Source organism: Haliotis rubra, unplaced genomic scaffold (genome assembly GCF_003918875.1).
Source record: "Haliotis rubra isolate DU_JTF1 unplaced genomic scaffold, ASM391887v1 Scf3, whole genome shotgun sequence".
In the NCBI taxonomy this organism is placed as follows: domain Eukaryota; kingdom Metazoa; phylum Mollusca; class Gastropoda; order Lepetellida; family Haliotidae; genus Haliotis; species Haliotis rubra.
The window spans coordinates 796,444-823,824 of NW_025766968.1; the positions used below are offsets into that span (position 1 = coordinate 796,444).

At 41.4% G+C, this 27,381-nt stretch overlaps 1 protein-coding gene across 1 annotated transcript; it reads left to right on the plus strand.

Moving 5' to 3' along the window:
• The first annotated feature begins 3,825 nt into the window (after nt 1-3,825).
• On the plus strand, nt 3,826-26,828 carry LOC124282533 (cyclin-O-like). Its single transcript, XM_046718545.1, is given in 6 exon segments — nt 3,826-4,012; nt 13,841-14,143; nt 16,141-16,326; nt 16,931-17,136; nt 26,439-26,572; nt 26,575-26,828. Coding segments are annotated over 6 exon segments (1,083 nt in total). The 5' UTR covers nt 3,826-3,904; the 3' UTR covers nt 26,721-26,828.
• The last annotated feature ends 553 nt before the right edge of the window (nt 26,829-27,381 follow it).

A 27,381-nucleotide genomic window follows, 5' to 3' on the forward strand; every position in this document is an offset into this window, starting at 1 on the left:
TCCTCGGCTACCTCCAACATTTAATCTAACCCACATTTTGTCTCGGGCTAGAATTTCAACAGCCATGCCAATTATTTACGGTTTTCCCGCGATTCGTACACCTGAGAACAATTGGTTGCAAGGTCCGGGGTGTCCGCGTTCAGACGGCGATTGTTTGCCCCCGCGATAAGGGAGGGGCGGTAACCTGTTTCTGTCACTTTTAATGCCTCCAATATGGGATTATTCCATGTGCTGTAGGAGACATGCTCTAAAACATGATATCAAGAATGAAGTCTGAATGGCATCCGTGAAACACGTGTCGTTATGTCGCGTATTGCAAGTTGGAACAATATATTTAGTTTCAATATATATGCAGTGAAATGTGCAAGTGTGTGGGAAAATTTTCACAAGCCATTGTCATGGCGACCGAAGCGATTGATGTTTCTCGTATGAATTAAAGTTCCTTGCGTACCTTGTTTTTAAAAAAGTAGTTTTAAAGAATGAACCCTCGAGAGGAAATGTGTTTTTAATTAGTCTGACTTCGCATGGCTCCAAACGAATTTAAATTTTCATCGTATTTATCGGAAAAGGATTTCCTGTGAACTCACAGACATAAATACGTTTTTTTTCAAATGTAGAAGGATCAACCTTCGTAGATGGGTGTGATGAGGTGTGAGATGAAATGTGAGTGAGTAAGTGAAGTGTTTTACACCGCCTTTTGCAATATTCCAGCAATATCACTGCGGGGGACACCAGAAATGGGGTTCATCCATTGTACCTATGTGGGGAATCGAACCCGGGTTCGAGCCAAGGCTTTAACCACAAGGTAAAACCCATTTCTGGTGTCCCTAGCCGTGATATTTCTAGAATATTGCTAAAAGCGGCGTAAAACTAAACTCACTTACTTAACCTTTAATCATAATAATGATTTTCCTTTCTTAACTGGGTGGTCTCATGCTGTTTGATTCCACTTCTATGCTAAAATACGTGTCCGTATTCGCCCATGCTTTCGTAAATGTAATGCTCTGATAATTTATTTTATTACGTAATAGAGTATCACGTTATCTGATCATCTCAACTCCCATTTAGCTCGATAACAGAGAAGCCAAACCAATGATCATATCCGGACCTATGGTCGTTGAATCCTGATACGACTAAGGGGCGCAACTCTGCATGGAGAATGACTGCGCCACAGACGCGTGGGTCACCAGTGCCTTCAGCAACTAATGGGATACAGACGTTCAGGACTGTCGTTCTCAAGCAGAACACATGTGGTAGTCCAAACTTGTCAGAAATCAGGAATATGTGTACACAATGCAAGGCATGTGTACTCGGCACGACAGTTCAGAATGACATTGGGCAATTTCAGCTCTGGTCATTGTGTAGGGGCGGTAAGGTAGCCTAGTGGTTAAAGCGTTCGTTCGTCAAGCCAAAAACACGGGTTAGATTCCCCATATGGGTATAATGTGTGAAGCCCATTTCTGGTGTCTCCCACCCGTGAAGGTCCGGGTTAGAATATTGATCTTCAGTAACCCATGCTTGTCGTAAGAGGCGACTAACGGGATCGGGTGATCAGGCTCACTGACTTGGTTGACACATGTCATCGGTTCCCAAGTGCGCAGATAGATGCTCATGCTGTTGATCACTGGATTGTCAGGCCCAGACTCGATTATTTACAGACCGCCGCCATAGAGCTGGAATATTGCTGAGTGCGGCGTAAAACTAAACTCACTCACTCTGGTGACTACCGCCGTGATATTGCTGGAATATTGCTAAGCGGCCTAAAACCATACTCACTCATTATATTGTGGTATCCTGGGCAGTAACTCACTCACTCTGAATTGTGTATGCAGATCCATGTACACACTGGTGCAAGACTGCTTTAACGTTTCACAATACCTAATACTTACATAACTTCCAAAGTTAAACATTTGGGGGTACATTGCATGTGCCAAGATTACAGCAGGGCTCACTGAAGATACCTATTGATAGGGAACACCTTCAGACACAAAATCTGCTGGAGTTAGCGTGTTTGTTTGTTTGCTTGTTTGTTGTTTAGCGCTGCACTAAACAATATTCCAGCTATATGGCGACGGTCTGTTAATAATCGAGTCTGGACCAGACAATCCAGTGACTGACATCATTGTCTCCATCTGAGAAAGTCATTAATGGTAGTGGTTTTTGTAGTGGTGATGTGGAAATGGTAGCACTGGTTCGAGTATACTTAATTTCAATATATACTGACGTTCATAAGAAAGCACACACCTGGCGTTTTGGGACTATTTCCATTAAAACCATAAATATTTCGCTAGCAATGTTGTAATTGGGTACAATATCTGGTGTTTTGGAAACACTTGCACAATGTTTGTGACAAAGCAGAATCAAAACACTTTTTAAAATATTAATGCTGTTTTAAAGAAAACATTTTACCAAAGAATCAGGTGACTGTGTACTTTCTTTTGAACATCAGTTTAGAATGCCAAGCACCTTGAACATTATGCCTTTGAGGATGGATACAATATATACTTTTATATACTTCCCATCAAAAGTTTAGACTCACTAGTGTAAATGTAGCCACTTACTTCAATCAACTGTTCTAAACTAAATTTTGCAAAATAATACATACTGTATAAAGGTATTGTTTACACATGAACTAATGAATTGTAAAACAAATTCGTAACGTTGAAAAGATTATTGTCATGAGTTCAATAAATGATAAAAAGTCAGTGAAAATTGGCGAATTCTAAACAACACTTTACACCAAAACGCAGCTGTTCACATGCACGATATTTGCACATGCTTTTCAGCAATTTGATGCATGATCCTCGTGCAATTAATCTGCATAAGGTTTGCAGTTGGTTCCCCCAAGTTAGTGGAGAAATTCATCTTCGATGTAACCATATGTATATACATAACATATAGTGAGTGCTTTAAGTGAGTCTAAACTTTTGATGGGAAGTATATAATAAATTATAGCTCTTAATGCTCAAATGGCATTGTGTAATCAAAGCTCTTAATGACATTAAAATATCATTGACAGTAGAGGTTTTGTGCAAAGAATAAGGTACAATATATTTAAGAAGATTTTTTTATTTAAAATGTTGACATTCATATATTCGCTGCATTGAAACAAAAAGTGAATCTCCCTTCAATAAAAAAATACAAAGTAAATTTCGTCTTCTAATACATTTACGTCATGTCTCATTTCTCTTGGTTGTTCTGTTAAATGATTGAAAGCATCTGAACTTAATCTGAAGAGTAAGAATCTAAACTATTTCCGAGTTTAAACTTCATATGATTTGTCACGCAATCGGCTTGTGTCGCTCGCTGAAGCTCGTGATCTTTCTGTGGTGGAGCTCACGAGAAACACGTGCATGGTACGTGTCACTTCAATGGTAATTCAAACACGATAGAGAAATAAACAAGCCAGTGAAGACGCAGTTTGAAATAATTCCTCTCAAATCGTGAATTTGGAAGGAAATATACTATTTAGTTTTCTTCTTAAAGTGAATATTTTAATTTATTGAATCACAATTCATTACAACCACAACAGATCTAGTTCAAACATCAAAATGCTGTGTCGCTTGCTCGTGCATGGAAGAGTTTATTAGTTAAAGGGGTGTTCAGGTTATCAATGACATTTTAACCTATGTTTTACGATTTTAAAAAAAATGTACCAAACAATATTTTTAAATTCAAATTTGTACAAATATGTCATTATATATACTATTAGGTATATTTACTTGTTGGACGATTTAAACGATTTATGCGACGCGGTCGGAAAATGGTTTGTCCCACGAAATGTAAACACTGGGGAGAACCATGCAGACAGAAAGGCAGGAGTATGTGAATCTGAAACAGGTAACGCCAGGTAGAGGTGATTAGGAAATCGGTGTTGCGATTGAGAGTGTGAAGAAAATCTGTGATGTCGGCGGATTGTACGATGTGTCATCTCGACACTGTCTGTTCTTACGACCCTGATGACTTGCTGGACGAGGGGGTAGTGGACTGTGGCTACCCGGGGGTGAGTCAGGTAGGCAACCCACACACACAACACTGACGGTCCACTGAACTGCCTGGGTAGAGTGTGATCGCTTCAGTTTGTTGACATGGACGATGCGGGCACAATGTACATACAGTAAACTACGTTTATATCGAACACGGTTATAACGAACTGACGGATGTAACGAACCGCTGTTTAAGTCTCGGCCACTTGAAAAATTCCTTTCGTCGAAATGCGTATTAAGAACTATGGTAAACTAAAACTAGTGGCCCTCTCGTGTTCGTTATAACCATAGTCTACTGTACCAAAATGGTAATTTAAGGCGTTAGCATTCACCACGCGTACAGCCTATAACATTGGAAATCTAGGTGTTCTGTAACGTTGAAAAGCATAATTAGGCCATTGTATATTTGTGGATATGATAATTGCAGAAAAAAACGAAAAAGTCAGGTTAATTGTACGCCAATTTGAACAGTATTTCATTTATACTGCTCAAAAAGATAAGGGATCATCCTATTCACTGATATTAATTCAGTCATACAACGGCAGATTACCTATAGTAATATTGAATAGCATGACTTATTAACCATAGATTTGAAATGTGAAAGAGCCAGGTGGTCCTTAACGTTATAACGGAACGTAACGTCATAACGTTATAACGGAACGTAACGTCATAATGTTATAACGTAACGTAACGTCATAATGCTATAAGGTAACGTAACGGTATAACGGAACGTAACGTCATAACGTTATAACCGAGGTACTGTTCAAAGATTGAATAATGCTGAGTAAGGAATAAGCACAAGGGCAAACCCGATCATAATCAGGGCGAAGCTGAGATTAAAACTCTCAAACAGCGGACCCTGACACAGCTAAGGTACGCAACTCTGCTCAGCAAATTGTTGCAACAAGATGATGTGACCAACCTTGACCACAACAAATGTTAAAAAGAGGACTAATTTATGTTATGTTATGAACAAAAATACAACTGGCATATATAGTTCAGTCGCTAAAGCGCAAAGATTCGTAGTGCCGGTGGGTTATGTGAAATCGGCAAACGTCTAAAACCTTTACCATTTGGCACTTCCGCCAAGCCAAACTGACACCAATGACTTACACTAGAAACCGTCCAAAGCGGTGTTAAATTGAACGCGCTGTTGGTTATGTATGGAGAAGCGGCCGTAAAATGGTAATATTTACGTTCAACATTTAATGTCCAGTAGTATTTATGGACAATATAAATAATTACCAATGGGACTGCTATATTTCAAAACTTTAAACATTGTCCCCATAACTGATAGATACTTATTGGAACACGAATGGTGTGTTGTGTTTTGCTGTGTCTCCGCTCTTAGCAATATATAGGGGGAGGTAGGGTAGCCTAGTGGTTAAAGCGTTCGCATGTCACCCCGAAGACCCGGGTTCGATGACCACATGGGTGTAATGTGTGAAGCCCATTTCTGGTGTCCCTCGCAGTGATTTTGCTGGAATATTGCTAAAAGCAGCGTAAAAACAAACTAACTCACTCACTCCTAGCAATATATACACTGGACCTGTTAGTCCAGAAATTGACAACAGAAAATCTACTTTAGCAATAGGGATACGGCGACATCAACCTTGTCAGCGAGTCTAACCACTAGTAGTCGTGTCTTAAAATCAGGTATGGCCTGTTGGGGTGGCCTAAAGGTTAAAGCGTTCCCTCGTCACGCCGAGGACCCAGGTTCGCGATTCCAACATGGGTACAATGTGTGAAGCCCAATTCTGGTGTCCCCTGCTCAGATATTGCTGTAAGGTTGCTGAAAGAGGCGTTAAACTTAACTCACTCACTAAGTCATTCAAAGCATATATAAATACTGTATATAAATTGCCCTATCCCACTTCAACCCGCACCCCACATGGGTACAATGTGTGAAGCCCATTTCTGGTGTCCCCCGCCTTGATATTGCTGGAATATTGCTAAAAACGGCGTAAAACCATACTCAGTCAGTCAGTTCAACCGCACTTCCCAGAAGTTACTCAATATATTCAGGGAGCTCAGTGCATTAATTTCTAATGTTCGACAGAAGCACATCCCAGTAATATTTCATTTCTGCATATTCGTTGTTTTAAGAAAACAGCAGTGCTATAAAGGTGTTTGAATCAGGGCGGATAGGTGAAGTTTAAACATACCTTGAAATAAGAAAATCTAATTTCTCGCCAAGCAATATCACAAGAGGTTTATGCTTAAGTTAAGATAATAGGAACGGGTATTGATAATGGTTCAAAAGCGTCTCGCGTGACTGCTTTTTCTTTAGCTAAATTCGTGCAAACCGTGCGGTTCCTCTCCAAAACAGTGAGGTTACGGGCATTCGAGACATGATTGCAAACTTCATGACTCAATAGGGTCGTGTTGGAGAGGTGGTTGTGAATATTTTATAAACACCGCAGTCAGCAATATTCCTGATTTCGGCATTCAGAAATCATCGATGGTGGTGATTGAAAGCACGGATAATAACAATTAGGGGTGGATATTGCAGAGATTTTTCATATTGCGATGCGAAAGCATATATTGCGATACGTATTGCAATCAAGACCATTGCACTTAAACCTCGACGTGCATGTACGCGTGCGAACGCGCTAGCGTGCACGTGCGTGCACGTGTGTCTTCCCTTAATCCCGAGCACTAGGCGGGGATACAAAAAGTACCATCTTGTTTAGGTCTGATGGGGTGGAACCACCGACCTCCGCTATTTATCTTTATTTTTTGTGTTTCTCATCTCGCCGACCCTTCTAATTTTATTCTAATCTAAATTGTGATCTGGTTTCAGTCACACATAGCCTACGTGGGTCATGTATATTTTGTTTTACTTGTGCGCGAACACAAGGAGTACACACTCTGATAACAGGCGGGCCATTAGTCTGTTCGCACCGTGACGTCACAGCTATTCGTGGCGGAGTCGGGTGCCTTTTTAAAATTCGCGTATCTATGTAAATAAAAAAGGTACTCACCTTGATCAGGTTTTCAGAATTTAGAGATATGACCCAGGCAGGCGTAGCAAACCATTTTTTTCGTGTTAGCCCGATAAGTTGCAAAGCTTTTTATTTAGATAGTATTGAGGACTTGCCCAACCATTATAGCAACAATCATGTACACAAGCCCGGGCGTTGTATTTATAATGGTAGCGACGCCCCTGCCTGTGCTCTTAGGACATCTCGGAGTCGTCTTGGCACTGTCATATAGACTATGAATGTAAACGAGACTAAGCCCAGTCCAAATTTCATTCACCACACGGATGAGGTCTTGTCTCGAGTTAATGTCACCTAATCTTGCTTTGAGTTGATATTTAACAGTTTTCCATACATTTTCAATGATACGGAGATATGGGCTTTGTGGGCCACGGCGAAGTCGGAATATGATTTTCCTGTTTCCAACGGTCAGCCCGAACGGACACATGACAAGGGTCACTGTCTTTTTGGAAAATCCAACTGCGGTTGACAAAATGCCTGGCAACTGCAGGTCACAAATGGTTATGATGTTGCCATCAACGACAGTTACAGTTCTCACACCACATGGCAACACGCACCCCCAAAACATCACTGAAAACCTCGATTTTCGTTCATGATCGGCACGAGTTCCCAAACAATCGGGTCGCAACCGCTCATCCGACTTTCTCCACACATACACTTTTATGTCTTTCCCGATCTGGACTTGTGTCTCATCACTAAAGTGACATTATTCCTGTGATTTTGTCCGACAAAATCGGCCTCTGTTAGCAAGAAAATCCCCATTTCTTGTTAACCACACGTCTACGGTGCCCATCAGTGAACAATCTTCTTCTGACAGTGCGAGAAGACAATGTAGTCTGTACCTGGCTAGCTATTCTCGAAACGTTCGTATCTCCATGAACTTCTTAAGCACATTGGCTACAAGCAAACTTAAGAATTCTTAACGCTACGAACGTTGCTGTCAAATCACCAGGACTTTGACGGCGATTACCTTTCACAAGAAGAAAAAGTCGTCGTTCACTTCTTAGTGACGTGGGGTGGTGGGGTAGCATAGTGGTTAAAGCGTTCGCTCGTCACGCCGAAGACCCGGGTTCGATTCCCCACATGGTAAAATGTGTGAAGCCCATTTCTGGTTTTCCCCGCCGTGAAATTAGTGGAATATTGCTCAAAGCGGCGTAAAACCATACTCACTCATTCGCTTAGTGACGTGTTTGGGGGCCGTCCACTTCTCGGCAACAATTTAACTGAACCGAGCTCCCGAAAACGCTTTAAAGTTTTCTGAATTGTTCTAGGTTTTATACCTGTCAAATCAGCAATTTTGAAGCTTGAATGGCCTTGTTCATTCATCCCAACAATTAGATTTCTTTGGTCAGGCGTCAATTCTCGGTTGACAGGCGACATGGCAGCAGACGACAAAAACGTAAACAAAACAAGGGAGGTAATCGAGAATTGTAGGTGATACGCATATTTTATGACCTGTGAAATTTGTATTCCTTCCAAATCATATTACGATTGGTGTCGTATCGGCACGGCGAAACGCTTTCAAAGTCAACCTAACGCTCATAACGTCACACCGTAGGAGCGGTGAATGGCAGGAAATATTTCATAGCATGGAAGTAAACGATTTATCAGGGGTGAGCAGGTTTTATTTTCTTAGGTGTAGGGAAATTATCAATATCTATATTTGTATAGGTCACATTGTCCCCAAAATTCATGCTGTAAAATAGAAGACAAATGTACGTAATCATACCAAATATCTTTCCATTCCGTCATTATACAAGCCCATGAGCCTGCAAAACTGTGTCTAGCTTCGGCTACGTTTCCGTAAAGATGCATAAACATGTCAAAGTTTAAGGTATCATTGCTGTATATACGAAAAATAAAATATACCAACATTAAGAGTAATTATCGAACTATCTTTGTTCCAAATATGAATTCTTAATGTTGTACCGTCTTCGAGCTTTCATGGTCGAAAGACAGACACCATCAAATTGTTAGTGAACGATTTAAGAACCCAGACTGATCATAGTGAACGATTTCATTTTCTGTTGGTGAACGATTTACGGTCAACCTAAACTCGTCATCCAATATGCTATACAACATTACCACGAACTATCAAGTATTCAATTCTTCAGATGTTCTGTTTAAAGGACGGAAATGTCACCATATCAGTGTTACTACTGTTCTGAATATTTTCAAGACTTCAGTGGGGTGATATATCACTGTAATGACATTCACACGGAGAAGACAATTATTATTTTAAAAATACGTCGATGTGACATTACAGGTGAACTCAAATAAGTACCAAAAGATTTTAACTATGTGCCAAAATGAAACTGATAAAGAAATTGTTGTCTCTTAGAACCTGCAAAACTCAGTTTAGTATCAAAGGATGACGAATCACCATGTCCACCCAAAAAAAAGAAAAAGATACACTCTTCCAAAAAGAAACGCACAAGCCATTTTTAGAAGAATTCATCGTGGTAATTTAAGAGCAATTATTTCATGTAGTTTCAAAGGTAAAATGGTGAAAATGCACACGTCTATAGACAAAGACTTCGCTAACACAACAGCAGCTTTTCTGTTTACTTGAGACCACAAGATGGCGTCAAAGTCAGTACTTTGTTTGGCCTCCATTGGCAGCAATTACTGCTCGGCACCGCCTCAGACTGGATACGTCGACGAAGTCACTCTTGCGGAATTCTTCCCCACTCTTCCTGCAATGCGATGGCCTGTTGTGGAAGTGTCTGAGGCGTATTTTGACGTTAACGTACACGTTGATCATCCCATAGGTGTTCTATCGCGTTAGATGTGGTGATCGGGAAGGCCTTGGCAAGACATTGGCGTTAGAATTGGCAAGGTAGCGGTCCATAACGCGTAGTGTAGGTGAAGTAGCGTTGTCATGCTGGAACAACTCCCTCTGACGGAAGCATGTGACGTGCAAGGACGACGTGTACCGACGTGTACCGACTTGGTCAGATTCCCCTGAACGACCACTAAATCAAATCTTTCTGTGCTAGATATCGCTCTCCACACTATGAAACTGCCTCCACCGAATCTGTCGACCGGTCGAATGCAATTATGGACAAAACGTTCATGTCTCCGACGGTAAACATGCTGTCTTCCATCTCGCCGGTGAAGAAGAAATCGCGATTCATCACTGAACCAGACTCGACTCCAGTTTCTAAGGTTCCAGTGCAGGACTCTACGACCACCACAAGCGACTGTGACTGTCATACCTCTAATACCCTTGGTCGAATTCCCACTTCACGCAATCGATTCCTGACAACTTGGTCGGAAATTCTTCTCAAACCATGGATGCGTTGTGCAGTTTCCACGGCTGTGGGAAGACGATGACGCAAATGAACAACCCGGATGTAGCGGTCCTGGCCTTGGGTGGTAACTCTTGGACGGCCGCTTCTTGGGCGATCTCGGGCGGAATTGGTCTGCAGGAAACGATCCCAAAGGCGAGATATGGTGCTCTGATGAACGTTGAAATGTCGGGCAACTGCAGACTGCGACTCCCCAGATTCAAGGCAGCCTATAATGGCGATGTTTCGATTGGCGGCCCTCAGTCGTGGCATGCTGATTTCCTCTTTTCCAGGCCAAAACGAATGACAAGATTAAACACAACGTTTGCCTTCTTATAACAATCGATACCCTATGGCTTTCCGCTTACTTGCACGTGCATTTTGCTTTGAATGTTTTCTTGGTGACGTATTAGCGAATATTTCTTCAAACACTTCTAAAACAAGGCGACAAGTTCAAATTGTCGCGTTTTGGCGCTGAAGCACAAAGAAAAGAAATAGTAAATTTGTATTGTTTTTGCCGCAGCTGCACGAGTCCAATGTTCTCGAAATCGCCTATGTGTTTCTATTTTTGAAGAGTGTAGATGATGAACTGATAAATGTACCGTGCTTTCACGGCACTGCTTTTGATAGGTGTAGACGTGCTCACGGCGGGGTTGGGGTTGGTGGTGGTGAGTATGTGTCTCGTTTAATGAGCCGTCCAAGGTGATTCCACTCACTTCTAGTATCACTGCAAATGTTTTGCGACTGATATGATCATGTTGAAACAATAGTTATGAATACAAACCACTGCCACTTTAACTCAGTTATAGAAGTTGACGGATAGAATCCGTACGTAAGAAATATAATTACTATGTAATACAAAAAATGGTGAAAAAGAATTATCAAGTTGATTCAGCTTTACGTGACTGAAATACGGATGTCTCTATAATGGTTTCTCTGTGAATACACTACTCTGGGGCAGTACAGCACACCTTGTCACTAGAAACTTTATTGAATAACCACCGTAAAGCGTTCACTGTGTAGAGTTCGACATGAAATCGTTCACCACGATGTTCTGAAATCGTTCACTAACTGTTTGATAGTGTTGGTCTTTCGAGAATGAAAGCTCGAAAACGGTACAAAGCTAAGCATTCAAATTTGGCACAAAGATAGTTCGATAATTACTCTAAATGTTGGTGTATTTTGTTTTTCGTTTATACAGCAAAGATATGTTTATGCATCTTTACGGAAACGTAGCCGAAGCTAGACATTGTTTTGCAGGCTCATGAGCTTGTATAATGATGGAATCTAAAGATATTTGGTGGCATTACGCACATGTGTCTTCTACTAATTATTTTACAGCATGAATTTTGGGACAAATATAGATATTGACAACTTTTCTACACCTACAGAATAAAACCTTCTCACCTCTCGCGTGATAAATCGTTCTCTTTCAAGCTATGAAATATTTCCTGCCGTTCACAGCTCCTACGGTGTGAACGTCGGCAAGGTAGCATGTTTTGCGAACAGACGTTTTGGCCACTGACTGGTGGTCAACACTCCCGTTTAGACCAAGGCGAAGAATGACTACCAGAGAGAATTGTGTGTCCAGGTGCATTTTCAAAGCTGCAGGTGACATAATGTTTTTAACTGAATTTCTGTTGAATCTTGACAGAGAGGCGTGAATCGTGACTTTCCTGTTGTGTGTTTCATAATAGGTGCCATTTTGTTGTGATCAAATACGTTAATTTGGACAGAACAATTGAAATAGCCCTATTGTCTTTGACCCAATTCAGCATGGACAAATGATTTTGTTCAGTTGCATGCATGCTTTAATATATCTATATGCATACTTGTTGATCAATTAATCCTGTATAAAATAATCAAATGCGTTGAATGCCAAAGGGAAGACTGTTATACAATAAGAACGTCGTACATGACGAACAATTTTGTTGTTATCAACTGATTTCAAGTCAACTCAACCTTTTACTCCTTCCCCTATAACACTAATTGTTGACAGCACGTAATCAATTGTTCCCTTTTTGAAGGCTGTTAAAGAATGGACGATCAGCCATCACTTCTTGTCGCACACAACAAGACCTATGATGCAGAATCCTTGATGAGTGAGTGAGTGAGTTTAGTTTCAAGCCGCTTTTAGCAATATTCCAGCAATATCAACGCTGGGGACACCAAAATGGGCTTCACATATTGTACCATGTGAGGAATCAAACCCGGGTCTTCGGCGTGACGGGCGAACGCTTTAACCATTAGGCTACCCCGGTCGCTTCCTTGAGGACTGAAGCACCGAAGAGACGCAAGGAAAGAAAATTAATAGTTAACTAAGCGCCGTATAATCATCGCTTGCCTCAAGCCGGCTGATAACTGTTTTGAATGAAATACTTGACTTTTCCAGTGAATAAGTTAAGGCTCCAAAACACCACGGGGCGGTGGGGTAGCCTAGTGGTTAACGCGTTCGCCAGTCACGCCGAAGACCCGGGTTCGATTCCCCACATGGGTACAATGTGTTAAGCCCATTTCTGGTGTCCCCCGCCGTGATATTGCTGGAATATTGCTAAAAGCGGCGTAAAACCAAACTCGCTCACTCACTCCAAAACACCACGCCTATTCAAATGGGCATCGGATGTCGGTTAGTCCTTGGATCGAAGGGTTATGCATTTTGGACAAATATATCTAACTAGTTCTCAAGTGTGGTCTAAAGTTTTGTGATTTCTTCTCACGTACGTACTTGGGTGTGTAGATATACCGGTAGGTATATTGTATGTATCTAAGTAGCAACCTGCTCCTCTCCTTAGTGTAATTTATCAGAAAAAATACACCACTGACTTCAGTTATTGTAGTTTCTATCATATTATACTCTTCAAAACAAGTAAAGGAACTTCATTTTTAATTTACGGTTGAAAACATTGGGAGGTATATCGGAGTCAATCAATGTTGATATGATAATAATAAATGTTTTGAAAGTGCATCCCCACTTGCACTTCCTTATGACCATAGTTGTTTGTACAGTTATCGCCCTTGAAAGATGATTGGTGTATGACGTGAAACTTGCATGTGTACTATGTTCATTTTCAAACAAACAAACAAACAAACAAAAAACCCGGCCGGAAACAAACACTAACAACTGTGTGGTGCAAGATGAAAGTCAAAATTAAGTAGGTCTACAGTGATTTATCGACCTTCTTGAAAATCGTCAAAATTAAGAAGGACACTCCATGAACGTGTATGGGGCTACTGCCTTTGTGCACGTGCATCCCATGCGTTTTGTTTAGGGGGGTGGTAATAATGAGAAGTGGTGGTGCGTTCATAATTGTCTGTCTTTGAAAAGTTTGTTAACGCGTATACTTCCTATACAAATTGAAAATTCAGGTTCCCCTACATATTTTTAAGAGCATATATATTAAGAGTAATTAAGTATCCTCTGGGAATTCCTGGTCGCCAACAAATGCTTTGCGAATTGGTTGGTCAGGATCAGTGACGTGGGTGTTATCCTGGATAGACAAACACTCAGATACCAACCTGGTTTCACTTGCTTTCACTTGTTTTCACTTGTTTTCACTCTCAGGTTGAAGTCCACAGCCATGCCCAGACCCTCACGCCGATGGAAGGGGAGACAACTCTCCTCCAGGGGAATGACTCGGGTCTAGGGGATACAAGTCAGCTCAAGTGTTTCGACTGTCCAGATTGTCTGATTGAACGGAAGTTCAAGAAGTTGCCTCTGTCCAGTCCAATGACACATGGACCTCTGTGGCCGCTCGGTGATGTCAACCACGCGGGATTCGAACCCTACAAAGACGAGATTTACTTGCATCGGCTGGCGCTGGAGAAACGTGTCCATCCTTTGAAAAGCCTCGGGCGACAGAAAGAGGTGATTACTTTTGATCAGATTTGAAATGTGCAGGAAGGGTTTTATACATTGACAGTGTATCAAAACCATGTACTTCGTCCAGGCGCCATGAGCATTATTATACAGTGATCACGAACCCCTCACTCTACCACGACCACGTCCCATGACAATCTACCATGACAATATATCCAGACCAAGCACTGTCACAATGAACATGACCACACCCCATGACGACCTGTCATGACAACAATGTACCAAGTCCAAGCACTGTGATCATGAACCATTGCGATCTATCATGACAATGTAAAAACACAAGCTGGGACAATGTACCATGAAAACGTTTCATGGCAATATACCATGACAACTCACCATGACAATTTACCATGACCACAAACACTGACAAACCACAAATGAAACATGACAATATATCATTACCATGCCAGGGCTCGATTTAAGATAGGTTAACCTACTTGCACCAGATGCAACCTGAGATAAAAACCTAGTTGCACCAGCCAAATTCCAGTTGCACTGCTTTTTGGGCAATATGTCAAGAAAGAAATATGCTATTAAATTATTAAAAGGTTAGAAGAAACATGAGCTGACATAATTATACCTATAATGTTAGATTTATTGTTGATTTATTTTTCAAAAATTAATAAGACTAATAACTAGGTTGCACTTTGTAATATTGGGTTGCACCAGTGTAAGTAACAAAGCACTAAATCGAGCCCTGCATGCACAATGTCAATGTACCAGGACCACATCATGACAAATTTCTTTGAATGTACAGCGATAAACATACGATGACAAATTCAATTTTCTACATAAAACCCTCAATTTAAGTCTATCGACACTGAACGGATGTTAGTGACAAGAGGAATCGTCCATATGTGTGCACAAAGTGTTTTCCACACAACTAGTTTTGTTACTCACCAGTGACTCAACAAATTCTTTGAATTCATTTAGAAGTTAAGCAGCAAGGAAGGATAACAACATATGGGTGAACAACCTCTAAATTACAATGAAACATTTCGTTGTTGGTTCTAACACCGTTGTCAAGCAAGATCGTACTTTTAGGGATCATTTTTATTTATAGTATCATATAGTATGAATCACCATGACTTCAGGTAAAACTGACAGTCTACCAAACCACGAGGAACAACTTTATTACAGTGAGAGTGACGTTTCGTTGTTGGTTCTAACACCGTTATCAAACAAGTGATGATAGTGTTAGAACCTATACCAAACGTCGCTCTCACTGTTTTAAATTGTGCATCCATATATTGTTATCATTCCGTAGTGACTCAAGAGTGTGCATGGCCATCTGTTCTCAAACTATATATGTTTACTCAATTTGTATTCTTTCAAATTAATCAAATTTGAAAGAATTGTAAAAAAACCTTAATTTGTAAAAAGTTTTGAAGCCAAGGTGTTCATATATAAAAAGAAAGTCATCTACATATCCTTATTGGAATATCAAGACATTAACATGAATATAATTTACATGTTTGGCATCATAACATCTGAAACATTTTGCAATTGTCCAAATATATCCCATTGTTCAGTCCTCTAAGTGCACGACAAACCACGTTGTACCATATCTAGTATGCAAATGTTGAAGTAAGGAAGTCACACCTCAATCAACCCTTTCAAAGTTCGGCCCAACTGTAATAAGGATTGAGAATAAGGCCCCAAAAAAAAAAAATAAAAAAAAAAAAAAAAAATAAAAAAAAAAATTAAAATAATAATAATAATAATAATAAAAATATTTAAAAAAAACACACAAAAAAAACACGAAACAAAACAAACACCCCCCAAAAAACAACAAGAAGGAAAACAACAACAACAAAAAACCCCCAAAAACCCCCAAAACAACAACAAACAACCCAAACAAACAAATGTAATACACAATGATACTATGGCAGTTACATTTAGGTTTGTTTCATAAGGTGGTACTTATGTTTATGGGTAAGTTTCCATGGAGTATGATAGATTCAGTCTGTGTCCATCTCTCACAGATAACGCCAGGGATGCGAGCTGTCATGGTGAGCTGGGTGACCAAAGTTCACCGCGACCACTGTCTCAACCCAGACAGCCTCTTCGTTACTGTCAACATCATCGACCGCACCATGGCGGCCATGTACGTGGACATTCCGTGTCTCCCGCTCCTTGGCATCACTGCATTACTGATCGCAGCTAAAATAGTAAGTCGAAAGTTACCTCCCATGGGTCAGTGTCGTACAGGAAATTTAATTCAGCCTTTAATTGGAGGTATCATACCCTTTGAACCGTGACTTGTAGAATACAAATACTTTAGTATTTGATACGTCGAGAATTGCAACAAGATGACTTATTCATACGAGGCGCCTAGCTTAGTGGTTAAAGCGCTCGCTCGTCACGCCGAAGACCCGTGTTCGATTTCCCTCATGGGCACAATGTTTGTGGTCCATTTTTGTCGTTCCCCGCCTTGATGTAGCTGGAATATTGATAAAAGCGGCGTAAAACTAAACTTCCCCTCACTTATCAATACGGCGTTAAACAGTGATGACTCACAGGTGACGTTTTCAGGTCACTTACTACTTTAAATCTTCCAGAAAGTTAGTTTCATGGCCTTCAGCCGAACTGGGCGCGGTCTGGTGGCATAGTGTTTTAAGACGTAATGTCGAAGGGTTTGGTTCGGCTCCTCGCGTTCTGGCGTCCTTTGCCTTCATTGTTAGATTATTGTTGAAAGTGGTGTAAAACAATGCCTTCGTCCTTCCAATTGTAGGAGATTACTAATGATTTTCTCAAGTAGACACCGGGTTTCAGGAGGAGGTTATTCCCCCGGAGATTAACGACTTGCTCGATTGCTGCAACTCCAAGTACAACAGAGAGCAAGTGAAGAAGCTCGAGACTCTGGTGCTCCTGGCTTTGAGGTTCGACCTGCTGGTGCCAACATCCCGATTCTTCCTGGAATATTTTTCTGCATGTTGCCTCAGCGGCTGTGTGGATCTGCAACATGGAGAATCGCTCAGGTGAGTTGGTGGACGGGATCTTAGGTCAGCCTCGGTCGGATACAGATGACAGCTAGCTTGGGTCAGTTGGTAGAGGGTATAAAGCTTTTTATCTTACCTCACACATAAATGTCGCTTTCTGATTGGCTGAGCGCTCTTTTATTATTTTCAATGCACCCGCTTTCAAGCTTGTAACATTTCAATGTAACCAGCTGTCAATGGCAACTCATTTGGTACTTCGTGGTAGTAATTCTTTATCTCGAATAACATTGAATCACGTATGATGTACGGAAATTACCGATGTCTTGCGAATGCAAATCGATGGAAGGGAGATAACTCTAAATCTGTTTTGCTTGTCAGCAAAATCTACACACTCCGGCACAGCGATGACTTTAACATAAAATCACTGCCACAGGCTAATTTGCATATCACGTGACCGGACTTTTCTCTTGTTTGTAATCAAACGCGCATATTTATAAAAAGAAGAGTCTGGACTCACGAAAGCTTTTCGGCGCTCTCTTCATAATGTTTTACATTGTTACATATATATTCTTCCACAACTGCGACAGTAAGGTCTATGACAGTACATATTTAGATATCAAACTGGCTGCATCGTTTGCTCTCCATCAGCTTCGATGACAGCACGTGGAGCCGTACAACCTATGTAAACAAAGGATCGCTACGCAAATCGAAATAGTGTTACGTGTTTTTGGATATTTTCTCAGTGAAACTAAACCATTCTATTAAAGATGTTTAGTTAGATGTGTAGACTCGTCAAAAATAAAAGAGTAAAAGAAATCTGTACATTATATTGAATGGACATAGCAAGATGTGACAGCGGTTTGCGAGCGCTGTCAGGAAAGCTTCAAGCTGCAGTAATCAATTTCAATGCTCCACGGAACCTTCACCCTACTGTTCTGTAAAGATTCCTGGGGAGGGTATAAATCCCCGCATCTCTCAGGATTGCTGACTTGGTCTTCCTATCCAGCAATCGGTGCTCATTATATCAACCACTGGCCCATACTCGATTATTGACAGCCCGATTTAATATAGCTGAAATTTTGTTGAGTACAGTTTACAAAGCAATCGAACAGGGACATTTTTCAATAATCAACTTAGCTGTTATATTGCTGACCTTTTCATGGCACAAAAATGTTAGTGTATTTTCTAAATTGTTTCGTGATACGTGAAAACTACAGTTGAAAATGCTTGAAACGTCCAACGAAATTTCAACCAGCGGGGGTACCCTTACACCAAGAAGGTAGATACAGGTGTTTTGGAAACCGAGAATACTTTGCCCCATGTGTAGTGATCAAGTGTCTTGTGATGATCTACAAGATGAATACTGACATTGAACTGCTTGATGACAGCATACAAATATTAAAATAATGTTTGCATTCCTATGTATTCAATATTTGTCGAGCAATACAAACTTAACCGACTCAAGTGTGCCTTGTGGACCTCTCGACGATCTCGTTGTCTTCAAGAAGTCAGCATTTCATAGACGAATTCTAAAGTTCGTTTCTCAGTAACAGTCCAGCCACTGTGTCCTAAGTGGTTGAATTGAAAACAGGAAATCTCTTTTATAAGGATGTTTTTGTGCACATTAAGTTCAGGCATGAATAAGGGGAAGAGGCCGAGATGATAAAGAGGCGGGGCCGAGTTCGTTATGGTACGAGCTAGTTCATTGGCTTCAGGCCATCGTACTAATGCCACTTATGTAAGTGAACAAAATATTGTAAATTATCGTGTAATTTTTAAAGTATTAGTAACTGGAGATGCCCCATCTAAACAAGAGTTGTCTGGAAAATAGCCTCCAGGTAACCCGGTAGGGGGCACTGCTAAACACAGGCACAGCGCCCCCTGGTGTGTCCAATGATTAGCGTGTCCGTGCTTACAATGGTAGGCAGTCGGGAGGAAAATAACGTACATATTTCGCTCTAGAACAATTTGAAAAAAATAAATCCAAAGTTTTCTAAGACGGATGACACGCATTGACAGATCTGAATCCCCTTTGCTAATTGACTACCTCTCTGCTGGGCCGTGATTACGGCGCACACAATTTCTCAAGTGCTTCTTTTTGCCCGTTCAGATGTTATTCAGCCTGGTTATTGGCTGTATTTGTACATTTGAAGAGAAGAAGACTAGGTCTAACACATCGTGTTTGTGGCAGCGTCTCGGCCCCTCCCCCCTCTACTTGGCGGCTCCGGACGAGTGTTGAGCCATTATTCTCCAGTTATTGCTGTCTTTGTGTCGCCAACATGGATTGAGGCAACTCTTGTATGCTTATTAAGAGGCTAGAAAGTCTAATGGTGTGGAAGGCTTGGTTCGACGGGGATGAATTGATTTAAGTTTGGTTGTTCGCGTTATGGAGTCGCTCTGGTGTGACACTTGAATCACAGACCTTGTAGCATACAAACAGAGTGAGCACCTTCTCCACTTCAAGTGCTTTAATTTAGTAACCGTCTCTTGAAGCATGTGCTTCGTTAGTTTAGAGAAAAAAGTACAAATTTAGTTTTGAAATCACACTTGAAATGTCTAAATAAACGTTCGCCTACTTCAAAAGTGCACTCTTGCCCCCTCGTTAAAGAGTGTCACTTTCTCAATTATTAACATTTTGACGCTTTGAATGAAATTGACATTATTTATATAATGTGGAAAGGAGGAGGGTGAAAAACAGTCATGAGATGGATGTTTAATGCTGAAGATTCAGTAATGACTGTAAAGAATAACGTCTGTGGAAGAGGATGAAACAACGTTAATATATAATACCCTCCTTACATTTTCCGGCTTTTTCTATAAAGGGAGCAGCTTAAAGGCTCGATATCCGTTAAGATATAAATATTCTTAAATCTTAATCCCAAAATAAAGTGTTAGGGTGTGTATGTGAATTTAGCGAATGCGTGAACGGTAATATATTTACGGATGACATGTTGTTCACACCTCTCACTTCCAGCTTTCTTGTTTTGATGGTTTTTCCTCTTGGTTTTAAGTTCCCAAACCTTTACAAAAGTCGATTAAGATTCAACATACCTCACTTTTGAAATAACCTAAACATACAAAGTTAACAATCGAAGTGACAGAAGTGAAAATAGTAAACACTTTCAACGTCTTAAAGCACCTTTTACTTCCCTACCTCGTTCTGATTCAAATTGATATAATTGATATCACTTGCTTGATAACGGTGTTAGTACCTACACCGAAACGTAACACTCATTGCAATAAAGAAGTTAACTCTCCATACAATTTGTTTTCCTTCACCAATACAACTACTAAAATGCATCTCAAAGAAGATAACTGAACGCGATCGTATCCGAATTGCTGAGATCAATGCTCAAGATATGAACCACTGGATGGTTTATTATATATTGACCGTCATATGGTCTGCAGTACGGCGTTAAACAACACACAAACAAACAAACAGTCAAACTTTCAAAGCAGTGTCAAACATAGGCCACTCATGTACTAGTCTCTATAAAAGAATCTGTGGGCGAGATATATAAAACACCAAACAAATATCAAACCCATGCCTACTGACTGACTGACTGAGTTGGTTTTACGCCGCTTATAGCAATATTCCGGCAACATCACGGCGGGGGACACCAGAAATGGGCTTCACACAATGTACCCATGTGGGGATTCGAACCCGGGTCTTCGGCGTGACGAGCCAACGCTTTAACCACCTTGCTCCCTCCCCCCCCCCCATGCCTACTAAGAGTGTAAAAATGTTATACTTGTTTCGTCATTGTCTCTTGTGAAACGCGGTGTGACTTTATCTTCTGTCTCTATTTTGTGTATGTACGTATGTATCACCGGCAGGCCGAACTTTGTACAAGTATATACTGAACATAATATGCTTAATAACTGTTGTGAACATATTGGAACTCCTATGCACAAGCATCTTTGGGGTGTATTAAAGTTCATTTAACGTTGTAGCCTGGAATTGTAAAGGTGAAATATAATGCTTTAAAAACTGTATTGCGCGTTCATCTAAGGTCAGGCCTACAAATTGCGTTGATGATTGACATTGACCGATATTATCCCCCGGATTAACAGTGTGTATTCTCATACATTCAGTGTCCTCTCCATTGTCCTCTCTTACATCCATCCTTTTGTATCAGAAGATGTTGGCCCACCCATACCTTACCCATATTCACCTATCCAAATTGCCGTTCTATTTCCCTCGGTTGTCATACTCATAGATAATCACTCAGGTAGGTTGGTATACTCGCCCGCAAGTGATTGTGCATAACATAAAAGACTATACAGGCTTTTGTTATATGATGACACGTCATCCAAGTGCCCAATTTGATCATTTGACCCTCTTCGTGTGGATGGGTGACTTGTGGGAGGGGAGGTGGAAGTGGTATTCCCCTCACAAATCCGGACGGGGTAGGGTGCAAAGTATCTCTAGCAAATATGCGATTCTTTGTAAGTCTAGAGTTCTTTAGTTTCTGATACTGCGAATCATGCTTTGCCTTAGGGGTGACTAACGGGATCGCGTGTTTAGGCTCGGTTGATTGATGACGTCGTATCCCATTTGCGAAGATCGATGTTCATGATGTCGGCCACTCGATTCTCTTGTCCCCAGGATCGATTATATACAGGATCCTGCCATGTAACTTGAATATTACCGTGTGCAGTAAATGTTTTTGAAAAAGATTTCAAGATCCAAAACTTTCATTTAAGAGACTAAAACTCGAGGTAGGTTAAAGGGACTGATTCATGTCTATAGAGTACATATTGCTAATATTGTCAGTGGTTTATCTGTCCGGTTGTCTGTTCTGTCAGCATTCAGTCACGTGCGTGATGGGTATTGGTACTGTCAGCGATACAACTCCTTAAGCTTCCAAATCATGGTTGAACACGGCCATGTTCCACATTTCAGTCAACTTGTCTGTTCCTTGTTTCTTTTATGTGGCACAGATACGAGTACAACTATCCCTGGGGCATCACCTTACCTCATTCGTGATGACCCGTGTCCATTTATCATTGACACCTCAATTCAAGCAACAGAAAGGGTCTTGGCTCTGTTCCAGCAGTGTCACCCGTATGGGTTTCTGGCTTGTCGTTGCATTGCCTCTGTTCCAACAGTCATAGTGCTGTCCCTGTTCAACCAGTACCCCCATGTGAAAGTTCCTTGGATGTGCTATCTTTGTTCCCTCATTGTCACTATGTGAAGGTTCCTGGCTTGTCATTGTAATTTCTCTGCTCCAACAGTGTCACTATGTGAAGGTTCTTGGCTTGTCATTGTGTTATCTCTGCTCTAACAGTGTCACTATGTGAAAGTTCATGGCTTGTCAGTGTGTTATCTCTGTTCCAGCAGTGTCACTATGTGAAGGTTCCTGGCTTGTCATTGTGTTATTTCTGCTCTAACAGTCTCACTATGTGAAGGTTCCTGGTTTGTCATTGCGTTTTATCTGTTCCAGCAGTGTCACTATATGAAGGTTCCTGGCTTGTCATTGTGTTATTTCTGCTCTAACAGTGTCACTATGTGAAGGTTCCTGGCTTGTCATTGTGTTATCTCTGCTCCAACAGTGTCACTATATACAGGTTCCTGGCTTGTCAGTGTGTTATTTCTGCTCCAACAGTGTCACTATGTACAGGTTCCTGGCTTGTCATTGTGTTATCTCTGCTCCAACAGTGTCACTATGTACAGGTTCCTGGCTTGTCATTGCGTTTTCTGGCTTGTCATTGCGTTTTCTCTGTTCCAGCAGTGTCACTATGTGAAGGTTCCTGGCTTCTCATTGTGTTATCTCTGCTCCAACAGTGTCACTATGTACAGGTTCCTGGCTTGTCATTGTGTTATATCTGCTCTAACAGTGTCACTATGTAAAGGTTCCTGGTTTGTCATTGTGTTATCTCTGCGTGTCACTATGTACAGGTTCCTGGCTTGTCATTGTGTTTTCTCTGTTCCAGCAGTGTCACTATGTGAAGGTTCCTGGCTTGTCAGTGTGTTATCTCTGATCAAGCAGTGACACTATGTGAAGGTTCCTGGCTTGTCACTATGTCCAGCAGTGTCACTGTGTGAAGGTTCCTGGCTTGTCAGTGTGTTATCTCTGTTCCAACAGTGTCACTATGTGAAGGTTCCTGGCTTGTCATTGTGTGAAGGTTCCTGGCTTGTCAGTGTGTTATCTCTGTTCCAACAGTGTCACTGTGTGAAGGTTCCTGGCTTGTCAGTGTGTGAAGGTTCCTGGCTTGTCAGTGTGTTATCTCTGTTCCAACAGTGTCACTATGTGAAGGTTCCTGGCTTGTCACTGTGTGAAGGTTCCTGGCTTGTCAGTGTGTTATCTCTGTTTCTCTGTTCCAACAGTGTCACTGTGTGAAGGATCCTGGCTTGTCAGTGTGTGAAGGTTCCTGGCTTGTCAGTGTGTTATCACTGTTCCAACAGTGTCACTATGTGAAGGTTCCTGGCTTGTCACTATGTGAAGGTTCCTGGCTTGTCATTGTGTGAAGGTTCCTGGCTTGTCAGTGTGTTATCTCTGCTTCAACAGTGTCACTGTGTGAAGGTTCCTGGCTTGTCACTGTGTGAAGGTTCCTGGCTTGTCACTATGTGAAGGTTCCTGGCTTGTCATTGTGTTAATGTTTCTGGCTTGTCATACTGTTTTTAGGTGTTGTTTCATTTGGTACTTAATTACCGCCTAATCATTGGGCCAATCATCTCAGTCATTATCACCAAGTTGAAAATTTATCTCTACCCATAGCCTGATTTCAGTTATCCCTATGACAGTTGATGAACAGTATGTGTCTGGCGTACCTAGTAACACATGCTACATACGTTTGACTGCTGTGATACTTGAAACAACCCTAACCTTTGATCTCCGTGTGTCCATCGATCTCCGTGTGTCCTTGTGGCTGCTAAAAGTGCCTTGGCAATCATGTCGAAAGAGTATTTTCTGTCTTTATGGAGCCAGTTATGCATTCATCAATGTGTAATGTTGTAATGCACATGCCTGTTGTGTTGAACTCCCTATTAATTCTGCCTTTTAGTGTTCACATATGTATGACCTTTCCTATCAAGCACGAAATTATTGAAAGTTCCTCCTAGCTTAGTGAGTCAATATGGTTTTATTCCGCTTTTAGCAATATTCCAAAAATACCACAGCGGGGACACCAGAAATAAGCGTTATACATACTGCCCATGAGAGGAATAGAACCCAGGACATCAGCGTGACGAGCGACCGGTTTACCCGGTAGGCTACCTCACGGAGCCTTTACACACAGTGTTTGCTACGTTTGGTTTGAGGATCCGTGTGTTGAGGTGGAAGGATCCGTGTGTTGAGGTGGTAGGATCCGTTTGTTGTTATCATCAGATCGTGGGGTCACCAATATGCTTTATATCGTCGAATTGCGTAATTTGCACTTCACTCCCGCATAAAGCTAACACAAATGTCTCACTCTCTCACTAACAGTCAGGTCTTTTGGAGAAATCGATAATTTTGTTCATCCTTCAGATATAAGGAACATGTTAGATCTGTGGTAACAGCTTTTGTAATATTGTTATGTGTGTGCCATCTTCCATGATTATTGTAGTTTGGGATTCATTAACCTTGTCACAAACCTATTCACTTCGGTCTGGACTGGAGGGACGCCATGTTGGAATTAGTTCCAGTCATGCAACTGCCGCCTGATTTTTATCCAGTGGGAAGAGCGTTTGCCCTGTGAACAGTCGCTAGTTCGAGTCCTTGGCCGTGTCATACCAAAGTGTTGTAGTTGTTGTTGCCCAGCCTGGTGCCATACATGTGGGGTATACAACAAGCAGTTTAATGTGTCTGGGTATGGTATCCCTTTTAATCCCGACATGCTGTGTCAGTGGGACATTACAGTGGACCGATGTAAATCCTGAGTAGTACAAATAGCCACACATGCACGTCGCTTTGTTTGTGTAATAGTCATGAGCGGGAGATTAAACCCTATTTCTTTTCACGTCACATCTCGTGTGACACGTAGTCAATCTGTATTGAGAGTGTTTTAGTAACGTTAAGAACTCATTTCACTTTCAAATTACACTACACGCGGAAGTGGTGTCGGGATTACACTGAGAATAAGCAGTGTATGAAATCAGCCAAAACCCCAGCCAGACATCAGGCTGGTAACTTCAAAATGTTACCAGTCCAAAATGGATATAACCAGACCAGACACCAGACTCCGATGTATATAACGTTATCTAAGTTTTTCCCAGACCATCGGGCTGGCTAGCTGTAAATCTAGACCGTCCGTCTGAAATCTAACCCGTCTCGGGCGGTAGGACGGGCCTTATTTCATACACTGGAATAAGTGTATCTCCATTGCTGCAGGTATTACAGGAAGAATGATTAGCCCGGTTTACCTGTGTGGCACTTTCCCCAGAAATAGTCCATCTCGTCCGTTGATGAAGATTCGTCACCTTGCCATTTGGCGTATTACCTGGTCCGTAGAACTACGCACATATCCCAAATCAGGTGACGTTAAGCGGGGCGGCTGGAGGAGAGTACGTGGGTGGGTGATGGAGTCTTGACCCATGAGAGTTTCTGGAGATTCAGTCCAGCCTATCAGTGTAACACATGTAATATGTCGTGGTGTCTCTTTAGTTAAGTGACTTTGTTCGAAATGTCTTTTATAAAACAACGAAAGGGTACCCGGTAGGATGAGTTTGGTATACTTCCCAGGGAGCTGAGAATATAATTCAAGTGCACATAGATCCACCTACCGAAGTACTAATAATGTAGCGCCATGAATATTCACTCGTGAGTGGAATGTGGCGCATGCTAAATAGATGATAAAATAATGCGAGTATGAGCAAAACATCTTCGATCCCATAATTCCCTTTAAAGACTCTTTTAAGGTATTCTTATATTTAATATATTCACTCACGCAACAATAACGATTGTTGAAAGACACTGATATTGATTATATTCATCCGGGGTCGTTACAAGACAGAGTCTCTGAAAACGTACACTTCTGATTGAAACAAACAATCCCAGTTGCTCATCGTTGCTCATGATATTAACCACTTGATTGTCTTGTGTTCACTCGACTGTTAACAAACCACTGTCTCGTAGCTGGAATATTGCTGAATGTGATTAACAGCACACAAACATGTCAACAAACAAAACGTCTTTCCCCACCATAAGGGGCGGTGGGGTAGCCTAGTGATTAAAGCGTTCGCTCGTCACGCCTAAGACCCGGGTTCGATTCCCAACATGGGCACAATGTGTGAAGCCCATTTCTGGTGGCCCCCGCTGTGATATTGCTGGAATATTGCTAAAAGCGGCGTAAAACTAAACTCACTCACTCACTCCCCACCATAAACATGAAACTAACGGTTGTGAATCTGTATGCAGGCAATGCCGCGCCATGTCCCGATGTATCCTAGAGATGTCGCTACAAGACTACCAGCTCTGCCAGTATAGCCCCTCGCTGCTTGCTCTCTGTGCTTGGAAAACAGCTGTCGGTGTTCTGGGGGTCTGCGACGACAACTACTACCCCCGGGGATCTATTGCACCAGGGGACGCTTTGATCGGTGCCTTCAGGAAGTCCGTGCGTTCACAGAAACCTTCCAATACAGCTTCCCCGACATCGCTTCCATCAGTGACAACTTCCGGAATCTCAATGGTTTGGACTAATGCCATCTTACTGTCAAACGTACTTGAGCCTGGACCTTTCATGCTGAGGCTGTTACAAAGAACATGTCGGTTTAGACTGGCTGACCGACAAGTCAGTGGGATGAAATTTTACGCATTGCTATGAAATAAGTATAAATGAAATTATGACTGTGCTATGCATTTGCATTATCAAGACGTTTTTCCTTTGTTCTCAATTTTTGTCTTTGAACAATATATTTATTATACCTTGTCAAATTTGTCACGGATGCTAATTTGCAGGAATGAAATTATTTACGTTAAATATGTTGATATTACAGACCTTGTCAGTGTAAGTAAACTTAGATTCAGTATTATTCGTTACACTGCTATACTGAGTCTAACAAAACCTTATGGAAGGTCGCGTCAGTAACCTTTCAGCGACCTATGACCGTCCAATCAAAGGCGAGACGGCCGAACGGATTTAACCAATCAGACAACGGCTACTATTTAGGGTTCGGCGGGACTTACAAAGTGTATTTTCTCGTCCCCGGTCGCCAACACTGATCTCCCAACAAATGGAAATCCGCATAAAACACTGATATTTGACCTGCAGTATATACGCTTTGGGGTTTCTGTTGACATGGTTATAATTAGCTAATATTTCCGCAAGTTGACATGCTTTAATACTGACAAAACGCTATTT